The sequence below is a fragment of the Psammomys obesus genome, unplaced genomic scaffold (genome assembly GCF_907164565.1).
Source record: "Psammomys obesus unplaced genomic scaffold, mPsaObe1.curated_primary_1811, whole genome shotgun sequence".
Lineage (NCBI taxonomy): Eukaryota > Metazoa > Chordata > Mammalia > Rodentia > Muridae > Psammomys > Psammomys obesus.
Window position 1 is genome coordinate 6676631 of NW_026586589.1, and position 19679 is coordinate 6696309.

The window sequence follows — 19679 nt, forward strand, 5'->3', positions numbered from 1 at the left end:
TTTCTACTTAGCCCAGGCTGGCCTCAAATTCCTCCTATCTTAGGTTTCCAAGTGTTAGGATTACAGGCGTCAGCCACCTTGCTTGGCCCCTTTGAGCATGGGGAGCATTGTTATTTCTGGCTGGACTTTCTTATTTTTATTGCTCTATAGTACTTCACTCTGTGACCACACTCAGTTTATCTGTTCTTCTAATGTTGAGTCATCAGCTCCCTCAAGGGTTGTTTTGTTTGTTTGTTTGTTTACCATGATGGTCACTTCTGTGAAGATTCATATATATATATATATATATATATATATATATTTCCCCCATACATGTATAAGCTTTACCAGAATACATTTTAGGTGTAGAATAGTGAGTCATAGAGTATATGCACTTTAAACTTTACTGGTTAATGATAAATTGTTGCCAAAGTAGTTGTACCAACTTATACTTCCAACTGCACTTTATAGGATGTTTTTATTCCACGTCATTGTCAACACTTAATATTGATGCCAATATTAAACTTTTAAACAATATGGAAAGCTTCCTACTTTATAGATACTTGTCTCTAACTGCGCCTTTTCCCCATTTCACAATATTGTGTGTGTGTTTATGGTGTATAAACATATGTATTCCATATACATCACTTTTACAAAAACATTATTTTAATAAAAATTGGATCACATTTACCACTGTCTCCTTGTTTTGTCTTTTTTTTTTTTTTTTTTTTTTTTTTGCTCTATTTTGTTTGCAAGAAGGGAGTCTCACTCCATAGCCCAAGCCAGCCCGGAACTCATAGCAGTCCTCCTGTTTCAGCTTCCAGAGGATTGGGATTGTCATGTACAGGTCACTGTTCTAGACTGATGGAATGCATCCAGAGCAGTCTGCAATCGTTGTCAGCAGGGCGCCTATATCTTAGCAGAAGAAATGATTAAACACTGAGCATTGTAAATAACTAAATTAGAAGTGTGGGCTGTAGCTCATTAGTAGAGTGCAGAGTGCCTTCCTAGAATACACTATACTCTGGCTCAATCCCTAGCACTGCAAAAATATATAAATCAATAAACCGATCAATCAGTTAGGCTGAGGCATAATAAGGCTGGAGTACAGTTTGTGCATAGCATGTGTGAAGCCCAGGCTTTCGCCAGCATGAATAAATGAATAACTGGGTGCTATACTGGAAGGTATTATGGATTTCAGAAAAAAGACAAATCAAGCAAGGGTAAGAGAGATTGAAGCCTGTTGGAGAGCTAGTGCCCACTGCAGCCTGTGTTCATTTGTCACTCCCACAAGAGAGTAACATTATTCTGGGTGCTGGCGGTGCACTGTGGACAAATGTCTGATAAACAGTATAACACAGGAACAAGTACTATGAAAGCAAAGTGACTGGGCTAGGGTAGGGAGGGACTATTCAGTCTAGGTTGATGATCAATAACTGCTTCTCTGAAAAAGGGGTACATGGGCTTTCAACAGAAGCTCTTCTGAAAAACTAATTTTTTGAATTCCCTTTTTTGTTCCTAGGGTCTGTGGCACAGAGGTAGTGATCCCTTGTGCTTCTGACAGTGACTCAGGAAGTGTGGATCTACATCTGAGCAACTTAGAAGACATTCAAAAAGGTGTACCTAGTATTGAATTAACAGGTGAAAGGGGGAAGGTTTTTTTGTTTGTTTTTGTTTTTTTAAGTGAGTAGGGAGAAGGATTTTTGCCGTTATTTTCATACTAGGAGTTGAACCTAGGACTTTACACATGCTAGGCAAATGCTTTACCACCAAGCTACACCCTAAGTGTAGCCAACAGTACTTGTTGCTCTTGTGGAAAACCAGGTTCAAGTGCCAGAACCCACATGGTAGCTCCCCCATCTGTTATTCCAGTTCCAGAGGGTCCAGTGCCCTCTTCTGAACTCTGTGGGCATTACACACACATGGTACACAGACATACATGCAGACAGAGCATGCAAACAAATAAAATAAAAATAAATAAATCTTTTTTTAAAAAAAGTCTAGCCAAGAGGGCTGGAGAGATGGCCCAGTGGTTAAGAGCCCTTCCTGAATTCAATTCCCAGCATCTACATGGTGGCTCACAATCATCTACAGTGAGATCTGGTGTCCTCTTCTGGCTGGCAGGGTGAATAATGTATACGTAATAAATAAATAAATCTTAAAAAAAAAGTCTAGCCAAGAGATATTGATTAAATAATTGCCAGATGACCAGCCCTTAGCTAGATTTTGATGATTATTTTGTTTCGTGATGTTAAAACTCTGAAACAAGAGTGGCACAGAGAGAGCTTAGCGTTAGACTAGACACACAGGAAACTAAAGTTGGTCCTGAGAGATGGTACTGTAGACTGCAGCAGGGTAAGTGCTAGAGAGATTCCCAGAAAGGAAAGGCCACATGGCTAAAGGTGGCATCTAGACTGGCCTGCAGAGGAGTCATCCTTGGGTATTCAGCAGACAGGAACTGAGTACTGCTGAATACACAGCAACTGTAACCAGCCATGGTCCCCGCCACCTGTAACTGGCACAGCCCAGAAAGGAGACCTTCCAAAACACAGGAACTAAAAACAATTGTGAGGAGTAGTAAGCACTGTGGAAGAATTAAACGAGGCTGAGACTACAGTAAGAGAGATGGTAACAACCACCCTGCTTTCAGTGGTGGTTGTTAGTTTAAGGAAGCTGCTTAAGGACAACCCATGGGAGAAATGGAGGGAAAAGTAACCTAAAGAGATGGAAATGGAATTCCTGTGTGCAAGCCAGGAAAGACCTGCTGTGCCTGGGGATCACATTTGCTCATTCATATGCTCAAAAGATATCAATGCCCTGCTGTGCCCTAACATGATCAGACTCTGGAGCTGCAGCAGTGAACAGACGGGTATTTACAGAGACAGAGCTGGAATTAAGTGTTATGCATGCACTGGGGTGTGGGGTCAGAGAATTTGATATCTCAGATCTTATTAATGGCCAGGAGGCATTTGGAGCGGAGACCTGAAGAATGGGTAGGAATCAGCAAGGCAAGGAGAGGTAATAATGTGTGGGAAGGAAGGGAAATGTAGGCAGAGTAAGCATCCCATGCCAAGGCCAGAGGTAAATGAGTATGTGGCTTTAATTAAATTGTAATTTAATTTAATTGTAGTAGAGGACAAGACGTGGAAGAAGTTCCCACCTGAAGCATTCAGGAAACCAAAGAGAATTCAAAAGTAGGGTTGAAATCCTCAGGACCCATTTCATCTTTTCAGTTTGGCTTTATGTCTTTTTTGACTCCACTACAGGAGAGCAATGTTCGATCACTCAGTATGCACCAGCTCTTTGAATGAAAATTTGAAAGTATTTGTGGTTAAGTCCAGACCCCTAGGATTTTCAGTTATTTGTGAAATGCTGATTTTTTTTTCTTTTACAAGGCAGTCTATTTTATTATTAAACTTGTTTTCTCTGACAAGAACACCATACTTAGATAGCTTAGGACAAGCTTCTATAACTCCTCAGTGCAGCCAAGAGGAACCTGCCTCCTTGATGTTTGTGTAGGTATTTTGGTACAGTCTTTGGAAAGGTCTAGGATTCCAGGTCCTGGGCCAGATAGCAGAAGCAGCAGATCCTCCTTGTTCTAAGATGAAAGTTGACCATAAAAATTTAATGTTAGTGTTTGTCCATTTGGTGCTCTGAATGAAGATGGAAGGATTTTTTTAAAAGATCTATCTATCTATATCTATCTATCTATCTATCTATCTATCTATCTATCTAATCTATCTGTTTATTTATATATTTATTGTAGATGAGTGCTTTATCTGCATGTACACCTGCTTGCCAGAAAAGGGCATCAGATACTTGTGTAGATGGTTGTGAGCCACCATGTGATTGCTGGGAATTGAACTTAGGACCTCTGGAAGAGCAGACAGTGCTCTTCACCGCTGAGCCACCTTTCCAGCCCCCATGGAAGGATTCTTAGAAATTATCTTCCTGACAAAATCTGTGGGATTGTTGTGACCCAAGGCCATACTGGTCTTCTGCAAAACTTGTTTATTCAAATTCAGACCACAGGAGAAGGTTCTAGGAGCGCTGCTCAGCAATCAACAAAGGCATTCAGACTTGAGATTTTAAGGTTATCATCTGTACCATCTTGTTATGGCTCGGGCCTAAAGGTCCTTGTGGCTAGGCGGCTTTAGGAACACTGATTGTGCAGCTGAGGAAAAAAGTGCAAGTTGGAGGAGGGAAAGGTCTTGGTCAGAGCAGGCAGGAGAAAGTGTGTGCCCCCTGCTCTGCACCACCCAGCAGCAGCGTTTCACACCACACAGAGGCATTACCCAGTGTCTCTCTTTTGGTATCAGATTCGGACATCTCGGACATCCCTGGACTCACTCCTGAGCTCCCTCAAGATAACCTCGGATCCCTAACTCCCCAGGAACCCCTCAGCGAGGCCGCTGTTGAGAGGCTGGTCCAGTCTGTCCAGGAGGCTTTACATGCTGAGCTGAAGGTACGTATGGTAATTTTGATGAGCAATCCAATTTATTTTCTATAATAAAAAATACTGTTATATATACAAACACTTTACGGGTTATAAAATGTATTTTTATTATAATTTTTACATTATAAATTATTAAATTTACATTTTAATAAATAAAATAAATATTAGAGCCATAACAGAAGCTAAAGATTAAGCCAAAGATTAAGCCACATGTAATGGCGCATGCCTGTAATCCCAGCACTTGGGGAGGCAAAGGCAGAAGGATTTCTGTGAGTTTGAGGCTAGCCTGGTCTAAAAAGGAGTCTATGACAGCCAAGGCTACACAGAGAAACTCTGTCTAGAAAAACAAAACAAAACAAAAAAGAGTTAAATGTTAATCTCTCATTGCATCTTTTTTTAAAACATAACCACCATTAGCATCTTCTGTCCCTACAAATGACTATAATCACAGGAAAACAGTCACACATGTTCTAGGTGAGTAACTGTAAATCTGTGCTGTCCAGTTTACTGGGTATATGGCATCCCATTGTTGAGCTGAACCAGTCACACAACCTGTGAGAGTGTAAGAAAACTTACCTCTACCTGAGGAGAGGGAAGGCACCTCTGAGGAAGTTACCTTTGAGTTCAGATATGAGGGATAAAAGGAGAAAGTAAAGGTTAGAATTGGAGGAGTTGAGTACTGTAAAGTAGTCAGAAGGGACACAGCATGCTTGAGGAACTTGCCTCACAGGTTTAGCTCATGGTGATAAAGGAGGACAGTGATACGAGATAAGGTAAAGAGGTAGGTATGGGCAGACAGTGCTGGACCTTGAAAACTGGGATAAGACTATGTAGGGTCTCTCTGTGTCGTTCTGGATGTCCTGGAACACACTGTTTAGACCAGGCTAGTCTTGAACTCACAGATCCACATGTCTTTGCCTTCCAGGAATTATTATCTTTATTTAAAAATAAACTTAGATGAATAAATAGAATATAAGAAAACAAATACCAGTGACTAGAGAGATGGGTCAGTGGTTTAGAGCACTTACTGCTCTTTCACAGGATCCAACCACCTCGGTTCTCGGCACTCAACTGTTCCTATCTCCAATCCCAGGATCTAACATCCTCTTCTGACCTCTGAGGGTACCAGGCACACACACGGTGCACATAAATACATACACACAGACAAAACACTCGTAAACATAAGTAATCACAAAATTAAAAAGAAAACAATCCCCTAATTTAACAAACACCCCATCATTAGGCATTTAGATTCTTTCTGGGTATTGTTTTTTTCTTTTAGTTCATTGATAAATATTCTTAGATATGGGTTTCTGAATACACCATAAATAATTCTTAGATACACCAATAAATGGAGTCAAGTGGTGTGTGTCACTTATGTATGTATGGTATGGTACATGTTCATATGTGTATGCATGTATGTGGAGGCCAGAGATGGACACTGAGTGTTTTCCTCAGTCTCTTTCTACCTTATTTTTGAGACAGGACCTCCAAGTGAACTTGGAGCCCACTGATTTCACTAGACTGATTGGCTAACAAGTTCCAGGACTCTGCCAGTCTGATGTGCTCAGCCTTTACATGGCTGCTGGGGCCTGTGCTCAGGGTCTCATGCTTGCACAGTGTCTTAGTCTCTCTTCTACTTCTGTGAAAAAACACCATGACCAAAGCAACGTATAAAAGAAAGCATGTAACTGAGCTGAGAGTTTCAGAGTGTTGGAGTCCATCAGCGGAGCAAAGGCATGGCCACAGGAAAGGCCGAGAGCTTGCCCTTCTGTCTAAAGCAGAAGGCAGGGCATGCACTGGGGATGCTGTGGGGCTTTGAACTTCAAGCCCACCTCTGGGAACACTCCTCCTCCAGCTGCCACACTTCCTAGTCCTCTCCTCAGTTCTAACAACTGGGAACCCAGTATTCAAACATACGAGCCCATGGGGGCCATTCTCGTTCAAGCCACCATGCACAGCAAGTACTTTCCTGAAGTTCAGTTTCCCAGTTTCCATAAGTGCCATTTTCAAGCTTTCAATATCAGATCTTCTGCATATTAGATATTTACATTATGATTCATAATAGTAGCAGAATTATAGTTATGAAGTAACAATGAAATAATTTTTGGTTGGGAGTCACCACAACATGAGGAACTATGATAAAGGATCATAGCATCAGTAAGGTTGAGAACCACTGCTATAAAGTCTGATTATATGGTCACAGGAGATAATTAGATGCTAGTTGTACACAATTGTCTAAAATCAGTATATTTTTTGGTTTTATTTTTGTTACAGACAATTTGGTAAGAAAATGTATCCACTTGCTTATCCCCACCCCTGTAGTTCTTAACCCCACCCCTGTAGTTCTTAACCCCACCCCTGTAGTTCTTAATTCCATCCCTGTAGTTCTTAACCCCACCCCTGTAGTTCTTAACCCCACCCCCTGTAGCAGTTCGATGCCATTATATTGTGGGTGGTTTTTTCTCCCATCCCTTTAGCTCCCAAAATAATGACTCATAAGACTCAATTATTATTTTACAAATACATAGGCCACATAGCTAGGCTCTTCCCTGACTAACTCGTATCTTAAAATAACCCACTATGCTAATGTACACTTTGCCACATAGCTTGTCACCTGAACTCAGGCACCAAGCATCCATCCTCTTCGTATCTTGAGGGGGAATCTCAAGTGCCTGGCTCTATCCCAGAATCCTTTCTGCCTAACAGATGTCCCACTTATTTCCTGCTTTAGCCATAGGCCATAGGTTTGTTTTGTTTGTTTTTTGTTGTTTTTTTTTTTTTTCTGAGACAGGGTTTCTCTTTGTAGACCATGCTGGCCTTGAACTCACAGTGATCCTTCTGCCTCTGCCTCCCTGAGTGCTGGGATTAAAGACCATGCCAGGCTCCACCACAGGTTTTTTTTTTAATTGGAAGGTGTTGCATCCACACAATACATATGAGATTTCTCTTCTTCTTCCTCCTCCCTTGTCTTCCTCCTGTCTCTCACTCTCTTGGTGTGTGTGTGTGTGTGTCAGGGTGGGCATGTTGAGTGCACATGCATGTAAATGCCGGAGCTTGTTCCTCAGTAATGGTTCACCATGTTTGATTGAGATTGGGTCTCTCACTGGGATTGGAGGTTTTCTGATTAGGTTTGACTGACCACACACCTAGCTTTTGAAGTGGGTGCTGGGGGTTGAGCTCAGGTCCTCATGTTTGCATGGCAAACACTTTACTTGCCCTGTTACCCTCTAACTTAATGTCTCCCATCCTAACATGTCATAGTTTGCTTGGCCTAGACTTTGATGAGAGGCTTTTACTACAGCAACTTCTGTTAGTATTTCCAGCAATTTTCCCTTCTTTGGGGCTTTTAGATCTCATTTAGCCAATCACCAAGAAGTGAATATACACCTGCTATTTACTTGGTACAGTGAGATTGAAAATGTTCAGTGATCAACAACTACAGCACATCTATAAAACAGAATGTTAGTTACTACTCCCCAATAAAAGACAAACTTGATGGCTGGGCAGCACAGTTCCGTCTCAGTGGCGTCCTTACCAGTGAAAGAAGTCAATCTTTGAGACTGTGTGAGTTAGACTTTCAGATACGAAACACGTTAGAAAAGACAGAACTACAGGGTTGGCAAACAGATGAGTGGTTCCCACTGGAGAACATGGGAAAGGGCATGGTCACAGATGGATGAAGGCAGGAGGGAAGTTTCAGAGGTGATGGAACCATTCTGTCCTCTGATGATGGTGGTGGTGACATGTATGTGTATCACTTAGAATTCACGGAACTACAAACTTTCCTCAAGAAAGTTATACGATGCTTTAAGAAATCCTAACATTTATTTACTTTGTTCCCTAGAAATTTAACCAATAGTAAGTTGTCAAATTATACTAAAGGGCCTTTGGAGCCTTCACTGGGGCAAGGTGGGAGAGAAGCTTCTGGAAACCAGCTTTCTTTGTGGTGTAAATGAATATTACTGGTTTATAAAATTTTACTAAATTATATATTTTAATAACTAATTCAATAACAACAACAAAATACCAGAAGTCAGTCTGTTGGTCTTTACTTTTGATGTGAAACATTTTATTTTTAAAATTTAGAACTATTTTTTGTGTTTAGTATCATAAGGTTTTATAAAAAATTTTTGTTTAATAAAGGATTTAGGTTGCTGCGATGAATTAAAACAAAAGAAAGCCCACTCCTTTTGTTAACAAAGGAATAGATAAAGAAGAAAGTAATTCTATGAGGTTATCTCAAGTGCTGTGATAGCTGTGGGCGCACTTAGGAAGGGCTCATGATTCTGCTTCAAGACAAAAAGTATGATCCAACTCCTAAAATACATGCAGTTCTAGCAAAAATGTAGAGAGGGCAGGAGGTATACAGCCCAGAAGCAAGAAAGGGCATCATGGAAGTTAATTGACTAGATCTATGGCTACCTCGGGACAAAACAAGACATGGCTTGAAGCCATCAACTATATTGCATTGGGAAGGGCCTTGACCTCTGTGGGTACTGTTGAGAAAAAAATGCACCTGGCCAAGAAAAAACAAAACAAAACAACAACAAAACCTGGAGAGCAAGACATCCATGCTAGTGCAGCACTCCTGACTCCAGCACTCGGGAGCAGCTGGAGGCCATAAAATCACTCCTTGCTCTCTAGGGAACATATATTAGTTCATACCATCTGTAACTGGGGAAAGACCGGAAGAAATGTTCTTAAGGTTAGACTTGGCCTATATTTTCCTCTTCATAATTTATTTCAAAATTTCTCTAATAAGATATTGATTTTCTGATAAAAAACAAAATTCAATATGGAAAGATTTTATTCATACCAGAACTTACATTTTTAAAGGAAGCCTTAAGAACTTGAAATGGTGACTCTTTAGTGACATCAAGTCACTGAATGGGAGGTCACCTTTGGGAATCTTCATCTGGCAGCACAGTAGAGGGTAGGTAGATGGTATAGTGAAGCCAAAGGTAGGGAGAGCGCTCAGTACTGTAGCCGCAGGCATGAGGGGAGGCCCCCAGCCAAGGCACTGAGTGATAAGGAAGTTCCCTGGGATGCCTCTCTAATTTGTACACTCCTCAGAAAGTCTGATCTGGACATAATGATCTGTTTAAAAACACTTCAAGAAACTTCACAAAAGCATTGTACATTTATCAAATAAGATTGTGATGTGTAATTATATTTTTATCTTTTTCCCCACAAATTCAGGGTGAACTTGAAAAGTTGAAGTTCCTAAGGTCTTTGTCTTCTCTGAGCCAAACTTTACCTTATGATGAAGACACGGAATCATTTATTCTGCGCCACATGCCAGAAATAGTGCATGTTCTAAGTGTAAGTACTGGGCACAGCAGAGATTACAGCGGTGCTTGAACTCTTGATCTGGCCCATGGCCATGTTATCAGTTCATCTCATAGCAATGTCTGTCCAACAAAGAAGGATACCCCGAGCCACCTCTCAAATGTGATCACTTGGAAATCATTTAAAAGAGAAACAAAGATAGAAGAATTGCATTTAAGTGAAAAACTTAAGCAGTAATTCCGGGACAAAGGCTGCGGTCAAATGCCTGGGTCTAGGAGTCAGCTCTGCCCCGTTGTAGCTGTGTGACTTCCAGAAAGGATTTAACTTATGATTGCCTCAGTTTCTCATTTAATAAAGCGAGAATAGCTGTATTTACTTCACAGAATTATTGTTAACATTTAATTAAAGATATATATAAGCTATGTAACAGTTTCTGATATACCATACGCATTTGAGAAACGTGATAATATTATTGTCACTGTTGTATTTTTTTCCTGTTTGTACTTATTTCAGCTACCTTCTGCCAAAGCTCATCTATTCATAAAATGTCTTACTAAATACCTGCCAGTTCCAGACACTGACACTGAGGCCACAAAGACAAAGAAGACATAATCCCTGCTCCATAGCCTAGCAAGCTACAATCAGTTGTTGGACTCTGGCAAAAGCTTAAATGAGTATATGGGGGATAGAGGGATGGATGGTCTGTGTTAGAGGATCCAGAAAGATTCTGCAAAGGAGTGATATACTTACTCACACATCTTCTTTCTGGTACTTTAGTCTCCTTGTCTGGAAGGGCTCCCTACAGTTTCTCCAACCTGCTGGACTTCTGATTCTGACATCGCTTATGTATCCCAAAATATGAGCAATTCTCCTCAAACCAGAGATCTGAGGGCTTGTTGGGTTGACAGGCGCCTTATAAAAATTAAGGCTAACCAGCTGACAGTTTCACCAGGAGAGACAGTTACAGATAACCAGCTGACAGTTTTGCCAGGAGACACAGTTACAGGATCCTCTAGCAACTTTAATCCTTTTCCTCTAAGAGTTTCCAGTCACCTAGAAATGACCTCAATTTGAAAAGCAAGTAGACTGAGAACTATTCCAAATAATATGTCAAGAACAGATTGAAAGAATGCGTATTTATGAATTACTGCAGCTTTCTAGTTGGCTGGGGACAGCCACAGGACCAAGACAACATGAATTACTTTCCAAGTTCTGTTTGCACCAGGATTGACAACAGTTGATTGCCCTGAAATTGAAGCAGCCAACCTGGAAAACCCACTAATGGCAAATCTCAGACAGCACAATACCATTCCTTCTCTGTGGATGGATCCAGCCAGCCAGGAGTAGTGTGCCCATGGCTAGTATCTATCAAAATCTGTGCTGAGAAGAGGTTCTGTCTACAAGAGTTAGGGGTAGCTAGTATTCATGAGGAAATTCTTTGGATAGTTGAATCTACCTAGTCACTGCAGCCACATGCACAAGGGTTGAAAATGCATTCCTCCAACACCAAGAGAGCAGGTACACAGCAGAAGTAGTTGCTCTACTTCTCATGCACATCTCACAAGAAGAATAAGGTTAGAGTTGTTGCAAAAAAAGAACTTGAAGGCATTAGTGACCCACCTTAATGAATGGCTGTCTAAAACAGCCTTTCTATTGCTGTGGTAAAACAGTATGACCAAAAGCGACTTGGGGAGGAAAGGGTTTAATTTGCTTACATCATGAGATAACTGTCCATCTCTGAGGAAAACTCAGTCATGGCAAGAACTGATGCCAAGGCCATTGAGGAGTGCTGCTAATGGCTTTGTTCCTCATGCTTTACTCAGCCTGCTTTGAAAAGACCACCAGCTCAGGAGTGGCACCACACACTGGGAGTCGGGCCCCTTTCACATCATCATCAATCAAGAAAATACCTCACAGACTAGCCCATGGGCTAGTCTAGGTGGGGGATTTTTCTCAGTTGAGGTTTTCTCTTTCAAAATAACTACCTCATGTTAGGTTGACATAAAATTAGCTAGTGCGTTTGAAGGCATCAATTCACCTTTCTTGACCCACACTCATGCATGCCTCTTGCATTAAACAAAAGGCCAATAAAACCAAAAACAAAATGTGCAAAGGCAGGCAAACAAATCTCTATGAGTTCTCCAAAGGCTTCTGTTTAACTCCTTGAAAAGGTGTTCCACCACTGTGATTAGAGAAAAATAAGTTAAAAACATAGCAAGATTCAATTAGACACCAGTAAACTGGCCAGCATAAAAAAGGCAATACCAGGTGCTGGTGAGGCTACAGAGTAAAATTTCAATACACACGGCTGGTGGGAAGGGAAAATGGTGAGCCAGTTTAGAGAACAGTTGGGCAGCGTGTTAATAAGGTAAATACACCTACCACATAACCCGGAAATTCTGTGAAGATGTGTACACAAATGCCACTGTATGGCAGAACAAAACCCTGGCAATAAGTGGGATGAGTACGAATAACAAAAACTTGTTTAAATAATGGACTGTTCAGGAAAATGAAGCAGTAAATTTTTGTTGCATACGTGGCTGACTGTCACTCATGCACACAAATAAAAAGGCCTGTTGTAACAGAATCCTGGTGTCCCAAGCTTGTCCTCAGTGCCTCTTCGTCCTCCTTGGCCAGCTTCATTCTTCTGAATCCAGATCCTTCACAACCATGCCTCCTTGTCAAATCATTTAGTCTCTCTAAAGCTCAGATGCCCTAATGTCTGCCTGGCTTTCATTGAGAACTTTGAGACAACTCATTTTTAAATTTTTTGATACTGTTTTAATTTGGGGGGAAATATTTCTAACATAAGTATAGTCTGGGAATCTACTCATGAATATCCAACTAGTTTTTTTGTTTGTTTGGTTGGTTGGTTGATTGGTTGGTTGGTTGGTTTTTGTTTGTTTCTCTCACTATGTAAACCAGTCTGGCCTGGAACTCACACAGTTCTTAATGTGTCTGCCTCCCATCACACTTGGGAAATTCAAAATAACTGTTTGTTCAAGTTCCTCCTTTATTCACATCTGCTTCTCTCTTCCTCATGTCAGATCCAGCTTCCTGCCTTTCCTCTGCTTTTCCTGTCCCCAGAGAGAATACCTTCTTGTGTTACCTTTGTGCTACTTCCCTGTCCCTGGCGATGTCTTTATAATGTAGTCTCACCACAGCTCCACATATCTGGGAATCCATAATGCAAACCCAGGGGTGACTCTTCTTTTCCCACCATCATTTTAAAAATAGTTTTGTTTTTTTTTTTTTTTTGAGAATTTTGTATAATGTATTTTGATCATCCCTCCCCTCAAAACTTTCACTTTTATTAAGATTGTTTAAGATTCTTCCTGGGGTGAGCAACAAGATTAAGTCTGGCTCACTGAAGTTGAAAACAAGAAAAGGATGCTAAGGGTCTGGAGAGGACTCAGTGGTTAAGAACACGGGCTGCCTACGGGAGGACTAGCGTTCAGTTCCCAGCACTCACACCAGACATCTCCCAATCACCTGTAACTGTAGTCCTAGGGGATCCAGTGCCCCCCTCTGGCCTCTTCTGGCACTGCATGCACGTGGTACACAGACACTCATGCAGGCAAAACACCCATACAGGTAAACAACAACAACAACAACAAGATGCTGAGATACCATTAATTAACGATGCAGGCAGTCCCTCACAGACAGGCCCAAGGGCCAAGCTCACTGAGGCAAGCCCTCAGTTGAGAGTCTCTTCTCAGATGATTCTAGGCTATGTCACAGTGACAGGTAAAACCGACTATGATCCTGGAGTTAATGGCTCAGTAGAGAAAGGAGTTAGAATACCTAAACTAGAAATAATCACTGGTAATAGTGATAATGAACAACCAACACATTATTAAGGGCTACCAGGAATTATGAGTTAGATCCCTTAATACACCAACCCATGGCATGAATATACTATTGTACCATTTTACAGGTGAGGAAGCTGAGGCACAGGGAGGCTCACTAGCTTAAGTCAGCACAAACAGCTAGTAATAGGCCAAGGGAAGCCTGGAGCCTGGTCCCTGAGAAGAAATTAGCTCTTCCACAGTCCTGCTGCCTTCCTGGGGAGCTGAGAGCAGCACCTCCTGGCCAGCCTCCTGGTTATTTTGATAGGCCATTCACATTTCCGATGACTGGCCTTGTGAGCTGGAACTTTTCAGATGGCTGAAGTTCTTTTCCTCTCCCTGCAGGTGCTGGTAAAAGAGGAGCCTCTCCACCCTCTGTCTAGCCCAGTACGCCAGGAGCTCTTTGTCACCATCACTGACCTCAGGTGACACCCCGTGCACTTCACACATGCGTCTTGGTTTCCCATTAAGGTCCTGCGTTGCTAGAGTTGATTAAAATGTCCCATATTTAGGGCTGGCGAGATGGCTCAGTGAGGAAAAGCACTTGTCACCAAGGATGATGTCACCAAGGATGATGACCTGAGTCTGGCCCTTGGGACCCACATAGCGAAAGGAGAAAGCCAGATTCCACAAGTTGCTCTCTGACTTCCACTCATGCACTGTGGCTGGCACTGCTCTCTGGCTGTGCCCACACTAAATAAACTGAAAACTATTTGTATGGGGGAAAACCAGACCCATATCCTTTCGTGAGAACTTTAGCATCATGCGTGATAACTGATCCTGGTTGTCAACTTGGGAAGAAGGGGAATTGTGGAATTGCCTCCATCAGATTGGCCTGTGGCCCTGTGGATGAGGCATTCCTTAATTGCTGACTGATGGCAGAGGGTGCAGTCCTCTGTAAGGAATTCCATTGTTGAACAGGTGAGACAAATAGCAGACTGTGAGCCAGGGTGCAAGCGAGCAAGCAGCGTTCCTCGCTGGGCTCTGCCTCATTCCTGTCTCTAGGTTCCTGCTTGAATTCCTCCTGCCTTGGCCTCCCTTGATGATGTACTATAACCTGTAAAATGAAGTAAGCCCTTCCCTTCCCAACTTGCTTTTGGTCAGTGTTTTATCACAGCAATGCAAAGCAAACTAGAGCATAATGAATGCTGCCATCCACATCTAAGACCTTTACAGATTCTCTGGAGTTAAGCTCTATCCAGAGTACATTCAATGGAAAGTGACTCCCATACTTGCTTCATGATAAAGCATTGTAAGGTCTAAGGAGTTTGCAAGGGATGCCTGATGTTTACTGCTCTTGGTGACTTGTTTCTCAGCAAGCATGCTGGTCAACATTGCTAAGATGACTTGCAGTTAAAGTCATCAGTTACTGAGCGCACTCAGTAACCTTCAGCAGAACATGCTGGGGACTGTGAATTACTGTACTAGAGTGCTGCAGGCACTCGATGGCTGAGGGAAATTGTGAATTACTGCATTAGAGTGGCACAGACAATCTATGACTGAGCTGGAGAAGAGCCCAGAAGGCTTTGGCACCATGGGCCCAGGGTTGGAGAGGGGTGGATGGACACACTCTTCCTCCAGCCTTTTGTGAGATCCATCTGACCAATGGCTCCTAAGTGCATCTGTCTATTCCATCAGACTGCTACACCAGCCAGTTTGCCCTTCTTTTCATTAAGAGCTGAGGTATCAATTTAACATCAAATTCTTCCCAAACTGTCTTTCCCCAGTTACCGTAATGTGCACCTGTTGTTTGGCTCTGAAGACCGAGAGGACTTGCTTGGTCTTGTCATCAAAAGTATAATCTCTCTGCCTGACATAAGCACCCCTACCTGGCTGCTGAGCACAGCGCCAAACAATACCAGCAAGCAAGAGGTAACTCAGTTTTTTCTTAACTGCCCTCCCTTCCCCCGGTCAGCTGCTCTTCACCTTTTGATGGTTTGAAACCAACTATCAACCAGTGATGTCAACTCTGGTGAACATAATCAAATAATAGCTTTCTCTCCTTTTTCGTCTGTGTGCGTGTGTCTTCATTTTCCCTTTGTTCTTTCTTCCTTTTCTTGGATTTAAAATAAAGTGGGAGAAAAATACAAACAGATCTCTATGAGTTCAAGGCCAGCCTTCTGGTCTACATAGAAAGTTCTAGGGGAGCCAGAGCTACAGAGTGAGGCCCTATCTCAAACAAAACGATAACAAAAGCATAATAATACATTTAAATGTGTTATTTATCTACTTTGCAGCTTTTCCTTTTCCATTTCCTTTTAATTTTGAGAGAGGAGCTTTCTGCATAGACTGGGTTGGTCTTAAACTCACAATCCGCCTGAATGTTGTGACTGTATAGGTTTGGTGTGCCACCACAGCCACACCCAGTTTTTATTTTTTAAACTTAAAATGTAATTTTTTTCTTGTTAAAATTTTGTACATGTACTATTATGTGCTGAACATCCCCCTACACACCTCATTCCTCCCTGTTCTCCTTTTCCACACTCCTACCTCTCCCCATTTTACTGACATTTCTCGAAGAGCCACCTTGTTCTAAGCAATATGATAGAAGGTAGAGATGAGCAGTGTGCAGTCTCGTGCTTCCAGCTGCCCTTTAGAGAGAGCACTGAGGAAAAGCATGCCTGCTGCTGAAAAGTACAAACGGTCTGGTCAAAAATCAAAGCGGGAGATGAGGGGAAAGTGCTGGGATTCTAGACACAGGGTCTTTTTATGTGAGTAATCAAAGCAAGCCTTGGTGGGATGGAAGTGAAAGAGAGTAGCCACCAGGCTGGGAAGAGAGTCAGCTTCCTCTCTGGATGCTGAGCCACCTGGTAGGGGAGTGATAGAAGGCCACTGCTTCGGATCACTCCCCTGCTTTGGCACATTAGAGTCAGCTTTGAAGAGATCCCGATGACCTCTGCCCAGTTCCCCAGATGTAGTCCATTACCCCTGATCCCAGCAGTTTTAAGGTGCTCATTTGAAATATTTTATTTCCGTTTACCTCATGCCATAAACTATCCACAGGTGCATTTACTGTGGGTCAGGCATTTGTGTAAAGTCTCAAAGAGATGAGCAGCATGGTAGAGGTGCCTTGGGAACTTTGGGTAGGGAGGCGGGCCTCGCTGATTCTGCACTTTTTTAGTGTCTCTACAGGCAGATGTTCCAGTCCTTTTCTGTGATGCTGCAAAGTCTGGTAATAAAAGACCCACATTTGGAAAATTTTGACAGCATTTTTAAGGTAAATGAAATGCCGGAGGACAAAGGAAATCACTAAGAATTAAGTTATATCAGGCAACATTGTGGCTAAAATACTATCCTTTTTAAGTGTGTGTGTGTGTGTGTGTGTGTGTGTGTGTGTGTGTGTGTGTGCACGTGCGTGTGTGCATGCTTGTGCCATGGCACACAGGTAGAGATCAGAGGACAACGTGCAGGCATCCATTCTTTCCTTCCACCACCCAGGTTCCAAAGCTTGAAGTGGTATGGTCAGGCTTGGCAGCAGATAGGCTTACTCGCCAAGTCATCTCACCATTCCCAGAGCTACCAATTTTGAAACAGACGCTTGTGTTTGAATTCTGACTGCCATTCGTTGCTCTCAAGTCCTTCTGCCACAGGGATTAATTTCCTCATTGTCAAGATAACAATCACTCTGAATATTTAATAAGTAGCCTCGAATAAGTGGTTCAAACAATATTACAATTTTCTTTACTGTTCCTTTATAGCATAGAAAACTCTGGTGAATGACCTGGAACCAGGGTCAATCTCCTAAGTTAGTTGTTGTAGTTAGTTATTAATATTTACTATGGGTTTAACTTCTGGTAATGCTGCTGTTAATCCTCAGCAGCTGTAAAACCAAATCACCACACAGAGACTGGGTTTTTAGTTAATCTAGAACACAATGCTGGGCAATATTTACTCCCTCCTAAACCTCCCAAGTCCTCAGTTTCTGGTTCATGCTCCAAGTCCTCCAAGCTCTCTCCTCCCGCTCTGCTCTCCTCCTGCTCTCTCTCCTCGAGCTCCTCCTCCTCCTTCTCGCCCCTTCCTGTTCTCTAGCTCCTCCTCTCTTTCCTGTCCTCTGGCTCCTCCCATTGCACAACATTGTATCTAGTTGCTTTATTTGTGTAGTGAGTATCACAATGCAATATCCAGATTGAAACCAGAGAGCTGGGGGTGGGGAAATCAGCATTTGAATTAACAAGGGTAAGGCATATACATTTTAAAAGAGCATTATACCAACAGTTAGTAAATAGGCAGCTTTGTACCTTGTAGGACTCAAGTATGTAAAATAGCATCTGCATCCACCTGTAATTCTTCTATCCCATACTATCCATCAACAGGGATTTAGTCATTCACATTCATTCACTGCGATTCAAGTATTTTGCTCTTGCTTCTTTTTAAGAGGCAATCATCCCAAGAGGAAAGGACCTTTAGTTAGTAGCCCTGTGCACCTGAGCACAGGTGGCTTTGTTCTGGCCACACATGACCTTGAAATTATTTCTTATTCCTCTTCTATCTGTATATCAACACCACGGTCAGTCTGGATTCTTCTCTTGTCCAGCTGTACTTTGCACTTTCCTGTCCTGGAAGCTAACTTAACCATTTCTTCTGTTGAAAAGTTGCTACTTTTGAGCTCCAGCTTTTGGGCCTCATCTTCTCTCTGCATCCTAATCTGTCTGCTCAGGTAGATGTACTTTCTCCATTTGACCTTCCTTATTTTTTTTTTTTTATAGCACATAGACCCCTGGTTACAGTCAAACAAAGATCATGAACGGGAACGAGCTACAGCCGTCATGGCCCAAGTCCTCAAATGCACATCCAGTTACCTCAGCCTGACGGTGAGTAGCCTTGGGTGGCTGAGAAAGAAGCATTCAAATGATCCTTTGTTGTTTTCTCCTTCTGTAGCTCAGCATGGGACATGTACTCCACTGGTGCCTGGTGAAGTTTCCCCGGATTCAGCATCATTTATAGGTCTGCCCTCATCCTAAAATATGCTCAGTTTGAAGCTACAAACTGTCCGTTAATCTTTGTATCTCTGTTGTTTAGTGTGACACTAAAACACATTAATACAGTAAATGTTTTTGAATAAATTAATGAGTAAGTATAATCTGAAAATGTCTGAGGGGCGTGAGCTCTGTATAGCTGTATTTGAAAAATGAAGCTAGGTGTGGCAGTGTATTCATTTAGTCCCAGCACGTGGGACGCAGAGACAGAGGCAGGTGGATCTCTGGGAATTTGAGGAGTTTGGCTAATCAATGCAATGTTTACCAGACTCTAAGGAAATGGCACCATTGTTGTCTGTGTTGAGGCAGAGGAGAGAATCTAAAAGACAGAGGGACCAGATAGAGACCTTACCTAGTGTTTCCACCTTCTTGTCCAAGAAAGACTGCAGAAACAAAGTAAGGAACTGGGAGAAAGTTTTATAGGAGAGTAAAAGAACACACTCAAGGTCAGGGGAATAAAGCTGTTCCCAGAGTCAGTCACACCCACCAGTATTTGGGAGTGTGTCTTCATGGGTAAACATAATGATTGAGAACAGTTTTCATGGTCTAGTTCAGAGAGAAATTCCTAAAATAGTGTCTGCTCCTCTTTTCTGTACTCACATGGAGTTTCCAGGTGTGTCTCAGAATTTGGAAGCCATTATAAGAAGCAGAAGACCATCAGTCTTGGCTCTCCAGGTTGGCCCCAGCTGCCTCCCAAGTTTAGCTGGGACTAAGCACGTGGTCTCGGCTTGACTGTTGGAACAGCTACGTGATATCCTGTTGTAGTCCTACTCTCCAGGTGCCTCAGACTCTAGCCACCGTGCTACCACCACCATGGTGTGGTTAAGGGGAAGGTTTTTATTCTAGATATGAGAGAGAATAGCCAGAGGCATCTGGAAGAGTCCAGAGCAGAGGAAGAAGTAGATTGAATATGGCCAACAAACTAGACCTAGCCAGGGCTATTTGTGAGAGGGGAGAGAATAGAGAGGACATAGTGAGAGAATCAGGAGAGAGCATAGAGAAAACATAGTGAGAATAGCAAGGTTATATGGAGAAAGGGTAGCTGGGGAGAGGGACACTTGTGAACTGGAGGGAGTTTGTGGTAGGGAAGGAAGTGAGAAGAGCCATATCTAATTAGGGTTTCTGTTG

At 42.3% G+C, this 19679-nt stretch overlaps 1 protein-coding gene across 1 annotated transcript in view; it reads left to right on the forward strand.

Moving 5' to 3' along the window:
- Mroh8 (maestro heat like repeat family member 8) overlaps window positions 1-19679 on the forward strand; it is a 62278-nt gene that overhangs the window by 3225 nt on the left and 39374 nt on the right. The window contains exons 2-8 of the mRNA XM_055602243.1: window positions 1502-1620; window positions 4299-4444; window positions 9638-9760; window positions 13921-14000; window positions 15303-15447; window positions 16697-16792; window positions 18282-18386. Of these exons, the coding sequence (XP_055458218.1) occupies window positions 1502-1620; window positions 4299-4444; window positions 9638-9760; window positions 13921-14000; window positions 15303-15447; window positions 16697-16792; window positions 18282-18386 (814 nt within the window). The remainder of the gene's footprint in view (window positions 1-1501; window positions 1621-4298; window positions 4445-9637; window positions 9761-13920; window positions 14001-15302; window positions 15448-16696; window positions 16793-18281; window positions 18387-19679) is intronic.